This window comes from Ascaphus truei, chromosome 3 (assembly GCF_040206685.1).
Source record: "Ascaphus truei isolate aAscTru1 chromosome 3, aAscTru1.hap1, whole genome shotgun sequence".
Classification (NCBI taxonomy): Eukaryota; Metazoa; Chordata; class Amphibia; order Anura; family Ascaphidae; genus Ascaphus; species Ascaphus truei.
The window spans coordinates 344,545,438-344,555,380 of record NC_134485.1 but is presented as its reverse complement, the minus strand read 5'-3'; the positions used below and the strand labels follow the sequence as shown (position 1 = coordinate 344,555,380).

At 43.9% G+C, this 9,943-nt stretch overlaps 1 protein-coding gene across 5 annotated transcripts in view; it reads right to left on the bottom strand.

The window, feature by feature from the left end:
- Positions 1 to 2,180: 2,180 nt before the first annotated feature.
- The window catches only part of ZNF385A (zinc finger protein 385A), a 213,205-nt gene continuing 205,442 nt past the window's right edge, over positions 2,181 to 9,943 (bottom strand). For all 5 annotated transcript variants that reach the window (XM_075591734.1, XM_075591735.1, XM_075591736.1 and 2 more), the window contains 3 exons: positions 9,029 to 9,207; positions 7,261 to 7,350; positions 2,181 to 6,958 (listed from right to left, as the gene is read on the bottom strand). In XM_075591734.1, the coding sequence (XP_075447849.1) occupies positions 6,749 to 6,958; positions 7,261 to 7,350; positions 9,029 to 9,207 (479 nt within the window). In that variant the 3' untranslated portion in view covers positions 2,181 to 6,748. The remainder of the gene's footprint in view (positions 6,959 to 7,260; positions 7,351 to 9,028; positions 9,208 to 9,943) is intronic.

Sequence of the window (9,943 nt, the reverse complement as noted above, 5' to 3'; positions counted from 1 at the left end):
CATCTGACGGCATACATGGTGTGAACCACAAACCTAACCATGAACTTTGATTTGGAGTATTCCAGGAAGGTGTAAAGAGAGTTGTTATTTTTATGTTATATCAATACAGTTGTGGGCCGCTGTTTTTACACAGACCAAAATCTAAGTAGATCACATCAACTGCATTACCCTGGTCTAAATTCCTACCCACCGCCTCAAATCAACTAATAAGGTTAGTTTGGCATGACCTATCCTTCATTTATCCTTGCTGATTATTGCTAATAATTTTGTTATCCATTATGTATTCCTGAATATTATCCTGTACTAAACCTTCAAGTAGCTTCCCCATTATTGATGTCAGGCTTACGTCTGTAATTCCTTGGTTGTGATCTATCTCCCTTTTTAAATATTGGCACCATGTCTGCTTTACGCCAATCTTGTGGTACGGTGTATGTAGAAATTGGGTCCTTGAATATTAAATATAATGGTTTGGCTATTACGGAACTTAACTCCTTAAGAACCCTTAGGCTAGGTCCCCGGTGCCTGCTGCAGCGCATGCTATGGTATGCGCTGCAGGAATAAGAAACTCCCCTCAATGGGGCCAGCCCCACTAGCTACCTTGATGCGTAATTTGCCGCCGCGTTGCTCAACCTGATTTTCTAAATACAAGATATTTGTGTTTAGAACTGGTGACAGAGAGATGGCTACGCCTCCCCGACGGTTCAGCCAATGAGGGCGAACCAGCTAGATGAAGTTATGGCCCCGTCACGCCCCCTCCTACTCCCCCCCCCCCCCACCCCCAACGCAAGCTTGTTTTTCCCCCTGCAGCTCCAGCACAGACTGCAGCTTGAGAAGGTGCATGCGTCACCAGGCGCTTCGACCCCAGCGCGCACGGAGTGACTGGGGCCGTAGCCTTAGGTGCACGGTATTCCTTGATGAAGAGGCATTTAGAGCCTTGAAACATATTGGAATTAGCATTTTATTCAAGATACTGAGTTTACATCTAGTCACGCACGCTAATATCATTCCACCCTGCTCCCCCTTGTGGATCCGTCAATTTCGGCGCGACGCCCCTTAGTGACGTCACTCGAGCGCCGACGGAAGCCCCAGAGCTACACGTAGAGTCAGTTTGCCGTGGCAGAGATGGACTGAGACTTGCCATTGGGGGACTTTGATATTTGGGACTTGATTGCTGCCCTCACCGCACCCCACCTGTGGACCAGTTTCATCACTGTGGTGACCTGAGATTGTCCTTACCTGTGGAGCCTGATGACTGATGATCCATGATTGTCCAGATCTTCATGTTGGTGTGGTGTACGGGTAACTTGTCCCATGAAATGCTGTTTTACTATTTCCCTGATGTACGCACATTACCTATCCTTGGATATTTAATACATTTTTATCCTTGATTTACTTCACTATGAGCGTTGTGTGCTGTTTTCTTTTTGTTTCTCTGTTTTAGCTCCTGGTGGTGTTGAGCCACCCCTCATTCAGCTGCAGACGCTCTTTCACCAGTTCACGTATAATTTTGTATATTTGTTATCACTAATATTATTTTAGTGCACTTTCACACCCTTCATAGCACTGTTTATGGTTGCGCACGGATTACTCCTCTTGTATCACATCTTCCTTCATAACAGGTTTTAAATCCGGTAAACATACTCCACCATCTCTTCGATTTGCTCAATCCCTCCAAAAAAGGGAATAACCTGCTAAATGAGCTGTGTTTAATCCCAGCATGCTTCAGTAATGCCTATAATATCATATTGCTTCCTTCTGGCTATTAATTCAAGCTTCCCCATTGTATTTGCTAGGCTCCTGGCATTTGCAAGCATGCACGTAAGGTTGTTAACAGTCTGTGCTATTGTTGGCTTATCCGCTCTTGCCTTTCTCCTCCCATTGAATTTAGTCTTTGGACCCGTTTACTAGTATGACCTGTATGTAATATGGGAGTCTCCCTGCTTGCTAAAGTTCCCTTTTTCCTCACTCCTCTCCAATGACACATAGTTAATTCCCCATTGCTATCTAGTCTGCCTAATCCATTACATCTTGCTTGTCCCTCCATTCCAAGCAGGGATGTCCACCATAGCAACCAAACATATCCAACTGAGCAGCTAAATACAGCTGCCCCAGTCAAGTATGTTTGCTGCAGTCTGCCAAGCAACACAATGACACATTTGTAAAAAAGAAAAAAGAAAAGATAAAAGGAAGACATATGTTTTATTCAGGTTTGTCAGTAAGATGCTTGGGACTCCCGGGAGCCTGCAGTGTGATCGGAAACATTAGCCATGGGTGCAACTGGGCAGAGGAATAGAGAATCCTCGCAGCCCTTTTAGCATATTTTTCCATTTTCACATAAATGGCTATGCTTGTTTTCTTTACTCTTTGTGTTCCCTGATTTTTCATGCCATTAAAAGTACATTTATCATTAAGAAATATTTCCTGCAGGTATATTGTATTAGCTGAAGTGGCTAAACTCCTGAGTGCCTTAATTTGTTATCAGTGGCACAGCTTATTGCAGCCACAGCTTCTGAAAAGTTTTTAATGACATATCCGTGTAAGATGAAGATCCCACATCTCTGGTCTTATTGGAGAGGAGACAGTCCTAACTCGCTTTTTGCCACCAAAGGGGCCTGCAACTCTGGCAGTGGAGATATGTATTGGTCCTATGGACTATAAAACTGGTTGCACCCAGCAGCGGCCACGCTTTTATCCCACACAACAGCTTCCCAAGGTTGTAGACAAAAACAGTGTGTGCCCGGGTACAATATAAGACACTAGGCAGAGCCGAGAACCTCCCGACTCCCCCAGCCACACATGGGTAATGGTAAACAGTAACAAAAGAAACAATTACCCTGATGAAACATACCTCGTTTGTAACATGGTATGTAACATGCCTCAGATTCCTCCGGCAGCAAAGTGCTAAACTCGAGGCAGGCTCAGGAATACTGTACTAATAATGTTGCAAACATTATAAATCAGGAGGACTCATGGCTTTTTCTTCCAGTAAGTATATGATATATATATATATATATATATATATATATATAAACAGAAGGTAGTGAGCCATTGTGTCAATAGTTTTATCCTTATGGGTTTATAGGTCCCCAGTGACCATAGTTAAACCATGGGTTATTGCTAGGAATAGAGGATCCACGGCTGGTTTAACACAGAGAAGTGAGGCAAAGTCTCCCTGGCGCAATAATGATGCACTAAACATAACCAGGTTTATCAAAGAAAAAAGTACAATTGATAACAGTCGGGTTGTTTTTTTTCTCTGTTAAATCTGATGCTAAGTGTTTTGCAGGAGGGAAACGATCTTAATTGTCTCTACAATGGCTCTCTAACTTACGTACCATTTATGCAATAGGGTGCTTCTTTGGTTGGCGCCTCAGTTTCTTATAGTTTCAATAGTTTGTAATACAATTGCTGGACCTTAGCCACATGGTAATGATACATGTTAAATAAATCATGTCAAACGGTTGAGGTCTTTCTCCTACAGTCATTAGCCAAAGCTCTGAACTTTCAGCCTATTACTGCAGCTGGAAAATTGATTATCTGCCTAAAATGCGTGTAAGTTACATTTACTAGGAATTCAAATTCCTATCTTTTTCAGATTTATTTTCACCACTTCTATTGCATAAATATATATATATATATATATATATATATATATATATATATATTCATATACACAAACAACCACCTATGTTAGGCCAGTGGTGTATTTAGCAAGTACTGTATATATAAGTCCATGGATAATATGAAATGCATATGTATCACATTAACAATTGCATAGAGTCTTTAAGACGGAAGAATTGATCTGGCAAATAAATAAACCGATTGTCAAAGTATACAGGCTTCATTTCCCATCAGTGAAACTGCTTGAGCAAAGTGATTCATTTCCCAAAATGGTTAACGTGCTGCACGCTAGAAACAGGGGATGTTAGAACCATAGCTTGTCAGAAGCATTGGGCAGGGAAGGGGCTTAAAATATGTACAACGTGTCCTTTTAAGAGCAAAAGTTTAATGTTTATCAATGTACTGCAGATCCCTGCAACAGAATAAGGAAAGGTTAGTTCTGGTAAAAGAGCTGTGTAGCAGAAAACTGCTGCAAGTGCGAGTGGCTTAAAAGCCCTATAACTCTGCATCTGCTTGGGAAGTGGCTTGGGGAGGTGCAAGTCTGCTGTGCGTTTCAAGCTGTGAAAAGGTTTTTCTCCAGTCTATATATGTCATTCAGTCATTGTGCTGCCAGAGTAGTCACCAACACATTGCAGATACCTCATGCAGAGAAAGGTCTCACAGGAAGCTTCAATATATTCCTTGGTTGTACAGTTGACTTTGAGACGGGCAACCATAGCATGCTTAGTCCATGCAGCTGCATTGAGGCTAAGGGCATTCAATTTAAACTTGCTATTTAAACAGTGCCACCATCTGGTGATTTCTGAAAACAGCTGATGTATACATTGCTATGGATTTCATAGCCCTGCTTGTCGTCCCACAGGATGGTGACATATTAACACAGGAACACAAACATCTCTGATCCACCGAGTTTATGTCCCCACCTCTAAATGACAGAAGGGACATACAATAGATATAATCAGACTTAACCAGGGTTGGATTAAGGTGGGGGGCAGTGGGGAAACGTTCACTGGGCCCCCTATTCATGGGGGCCTCCCACTGGTCGGCACTGGTCATTGTATCTGATCCAGGGCTAGAGTCCTGCAGGAACGTGTAGAGGAGGAAAAAAAATTACATGAGAGCACCAATCAGAAGAGTTAGGCGTGCGACAGAGGGGGAGGTAAGGACCAATCAGAAGAAGAGAAGGACGGGACAAAGAAGACAAGAACAAGGCCTAAGGCTGCGGCCATAGTGCGTGCGCAGAGCACAAGTAAGCATGCGTGCCTGTCGCCTGAGCGATTTGTGGACTCCGTTTACTAACGCGACGGGGAGGCGTGACCGTGATGTCACCAGGCTGGTTTGCCCTCATTGGTGAAAACGCTCACGTGACACGGCCATCATGAGAAAAATCTAATTTTTTTGTCTGCTCAAAATCCTGCCACACTGCCGTGCGCATCGCACATCATGCAGCATGGCCGGACTGGTGCACTTACATGAATTTGTTCGTGGTGCCTTCGCCCGCGCGGAGGCTGTGGGAAAGCGGGTGCCATGGACCAGCCTTAGACAAGTACAGGTACTGAGGGCAGACAGACAATGAAACAGAGAGAGGCAGACAGACACACACAAGATGGCACAATGAGAGACAGACACACACACTCAAGGGGGCACAGGGGGAGACAGACAGGCACACAAAGGGGCACAGGTGGAGACAGAAAGGCAAGGAGGTAGAGAGAGATATAAACAAACAGAGCGGGTGGCAAATAAAGAGACAGACAGGGGGAACAGAGAGAGAGAAGCAGATAATTGGGCACAAAGAAAGTCAAGTGGGCAGAGATGAGGAGAGACAAACAGACAAAAGGGCAAAGGGAAAGAGACAGATATGTCATGATGACAGTACGTGCCAGCCATGTGGAGAAGACCCCAAGGGGCCCCCTGTCTTAAATGCCCCGTGCCTCCAACGCCTTAATCCTTCCCTGGATTTAACCCAGCCAGGCCTCTATTCGGGGTGTCCTTAGTGACACAAACAGATCTAACGTTTTATAAATTGGCGACACCCTGTGGGCTAAGTGGGAACAGCATAGAGATTTCTCACTGATGTTAAAAGTTTATATTTTCCCCTTCACTGCAAGAGACCAGAAGAACATACACTGTATTAACTAGGAAGCAGCTGAATCTTACATAGCAGCTCTCTGTGTGTGATTGTAAATCCAAGACAAGACCACATGCTTTTTCCCTGAAGTTATTAGTATATAAGGTGTTTGCCTGCCTCAATCCTTCATTGCTTCAGTCTTGCTGAGCATCCCTTCTCCAGCAAGAACAAGGATAAAGCTAGGGATATTATTACATGAGAATTGGGAAAAGAGGAGTGAAGAAGTACAAGGGTGATCTAATAATCATTAATTCTATTCCTACCTGCTTCATACTCAACTCGAGAGAGGAGCCGGAGTATCTAAACACAGCAGCATGATTCTCATTACGTTTTGTACAGGGCAGCAGTCTAACAATGGACAGCCTCTTATGCTCTGTTCCCTTACCATAGATATCATTTGCCTTCAGAGAATAAAGGATCCCATTTCCATCCAGTTTCATCAAAGTCACAGAGGTGACATTCTCTCTGCCCCTGTAACAAATCTCTGAACCATTTAGATGAACTAAAGGAAGGTCGTAGAAGCAACCATCTCTGTATACCTGCACCCCCCCCCCCCCACACACTAACCCGCTGTTAGAATAACAGGCTGCACGTCACCTTTGTCCATTCAGAGTTCTAGATGTGACAGGCTTGTATCCCTTAACCTATACCTGAGCCATCCAGTCCTTTCAGAGTCTTAAGGTGGATGGGTTCTGTGTTTCTTTATACATTGCCTGAGTCATCTATTCCCTTAGGAGGCATAGAGGTGACAAGCTCTTAATTCCCAAACTCATCACCTGAAAATCCAGTTAGGTCTCCATAGATTACCAGCCCCTCTCTCCTTGTGATATCGTGCGTGTCCATGGAAGAGGTGTGTCCGTGCATTGGGAGGGTGTTCCAGGTACAATATATTACTGAGCGAAGGGTAAAGGCTGAGCCTGGGGCAATTGGTCAAGTTCTCCATGTGCAGGTTCATGTTCCAGTGGATTGCTGTGAGAGAGTAAGGGCAGAGAGGTCTCCTCAGTAAGGGGAGAAGAGGATAGTCCCATGTGCAGTTCGGATGGGCCCAGGAGCTGGTCGGAGCAGGTGGTGTGTGAGAGGCGGAGCTGGGAGAAGGGGAGGCGTTGGGGCTGGGCGTAAACCGGCAGCTGCCATGGCGACTGCCAGCGGACTGGGGAGCAGCCCCGCAGATAAGGATTTTGGAAGGTCCTTGGGAAACAGCAGGCCGGACTGAAAAAAAAAACAAGAATGTGAATAAGTGATATAAGTGCTTACAATTAAAACCAACATGCTCCATCTGTCTTGGGCTTTGCATAATTGCAACCATTACTATAGGCACCAACTGCCCCAAAAGTCTGAGAGATAACCGCCTCTGTGCACTTAACGTCCCCTAATTCATCCAGTCTGCTAAGCAGTGACAGACTCTGAATCACTAAACCCTCTTTTGAAACTCAACCAGTAGAACCCCCGTTTGGGCTCAGTACTCATTTACTGAATAATCTCATACTCAGTCAGTCCTAGAGGTATCTCACCGCAAACAGGCTTTGCTGTTTCTTGTGCCGGCTCAGCAGTGGGTTAGGTTTCCCAGACACTCCGTCACGATGTCGGCGACTCGAGATGTGCTGGTGGGGGAATACGAGTCCAATTAATGTATGTATTATTTCATGTTCAGCCTCATAAGCCCAGATACAGCTATTAACAGAGTGACATCAGGTAGTATAAACAGCCCTTTCAGATGTCCAATGCTGCTATGAAAACACAGAATTCTTTGAATACCCTTGTAGTGTTTGCCATGTAGAACTGCTAGAGGAAATGATAATCTATATCATGGCAGTAAGTAAAAAGCTCCATGATCTATAACTTCAAAAAAGTACAAATATTTATTCAAGACCCACATGGGTCCTTTTCAAGGCAAAAAACATAAGAAAGTGCTTCCAGGAGAATATATATGTACCCCACAATACAAATGTATTAAAATCACCTGCATGTGATAATTACACGGATTACTACATCCCGGCGATTGGAACACCTGCGGGTGGCATGGCGCCGCACCCAACAAAGTCACCACGTCAGTTCGGTGCACTGCACTAGGCCCCTGACGTCAGCGCCGCGCTATCTCCCCCCCCCCCCACGTGCAACAATGGTTACCAAAACCACATGTAAACAGGAAGGAAAATGAATATCTAACACTATGACTTAAATTTACAGGAGGGAAAGCAAATATGATTACATATTGTAAATATTTGTACTTTTATCAAGTAATACATCATGGAGCTTTTTATGTACGGTTAGAAGACTTCTGCAAGTTCTGGCAGTCTCTTGCCTCTCTCCGTTGGATGCTTCAGTAGTATACTGCTTTAATACCCTCCCTCTTTCTTCTGAGTTTTTGCAATCTATATCATGGTAACACTATCCTCTCACTGTCTGGCCTGGTAACTGCAGGCGGAGTTTTACTCGGTGTGACTGGCAGATCTAGTTCTGAATTTCAGGGGCAAAATTGTTCTCTCAAGTTGAGTAAACATTTATTCAATGCAGTATTAGGCTGCGCTTGTAGTGCCGGCGACGTCAGGCTGCGCTCGCTGGAAAAATCAAATTGTGATGACTTCCAGCAATTGCGACCAAGCCGTCGCTTACTATAAGCGCACGTGACGACGGCAATGCATTTGTTTTGACGCGACGTCGCGTCGTTGTCGCTGGCACTCTAAGCGCAGCCTTACAGTATGTGAAAGCGGCAGACGATCCTATAGTCATTTTCATCTTTTATTTTTTCTATGTTTCTAATTTACCAGAGCTGTTTATAGGAAATTTAACACAGACTTATTTCAGGATCTCTGTGCTGGTTCATCATAGTACAGGGTTGGCCAACTCTAGTCCTCAAGGGCCACCAACAGTCCAGGTGTTAGGGATACCCCTGCTTCAGCACATGTGGCTCAATCAGTGGCTCAGACATCTTGACTAAGCCACTGATGGAGCCATCTGTGCTGAAGCAGGGATATCCTTAAAACTTGACCTGTTGATGGCCCTTGAGGACTGGAGTTGGCCACCCCTGGCTTAGTAGCACTGCTTTATGGCAATTCCCAGCTCAGCTGGTAATATTTTGATTTCGGTCCAACATGTTTATCCACCTGCCTTTCCTCAAAAACAATACAACTGATTTACTGTACATAAGTCTCAAGTTTTAATGGAAATGGAAACATTTTAAATATTTGTTGAACTGGGTGTTTCCGCTGAAAATGCTATTTAGCCATGTCTGCATGTAAATAACCACAAAGTAATGTTTTATTGCACCTACATACATACCTGCTTAAGCTGCCCTTCAGTGGTGACTCTGACGTTACAGATCTCACAGTGGAAAGTCCTCTCCTGGTTGTTGGAGTCAGAAGGTCCAGTGGACCCATTGCTCAGCCCCCCTAGTCGAGGATAAGCCTTTATTGGACCCAGCCCACTGCGAGCCTCCAGGATGGTCTTGTGCTTGGTACCTAGGAACAGTATTACTGTATTAACCCCTATACTACAATGAAGATCTGCTTCTTTTTAGTAGCCTATTTGTTTTAAAGGCATATACAGTTCATGTACTACTTGGAAGATTGAACGAAGATATGGATTTTAATATACCTCAACAGTATAAATAAGATACAAAAGGGAAGTTATTCCTCCCCAGTAACAGACACCAGAGTACAAAAGGTACTAGAAGGTGGTTGGCAGGGGAAAGGTAAGAAAGTATTAATTGACAGAGTAGTGAATACATAGGATACTGTATACTGCCAGCAGTCATGGTACTGTCAATGTAAAAAAAAAAGAGTAAATGAATGAAAACATACTTGCAAGTGACACTATTGATTCCTACCGAGTTTGAAAATAATAATAGTATTAATAACAACTTTATTTCATATAACACTTTTCTCCCATTGGGACACAAAGCGCTTCACAATTACAGTACAGTGCACTGTACGCAGCACATAGTACATACTACATACTACACACTACATTCATGTGTGTGGCCTTGTTATTTTAGGTAAAATTATGCAAAGTGCAAGAAGGCTGCAAATGTGGGTCATATGGGCTATGATTCACTTCTAGCAGATCTTTGGAGCAGAAGCAAAAAAATATATAAGCATGAAGCACAAAGCCAAAAAACGAAAAGCAATTACTGCTCGAATAACCATTTTAATCAAATCCCTTATTCAACAGACCAGGAAAGGCATAACGTTTGGG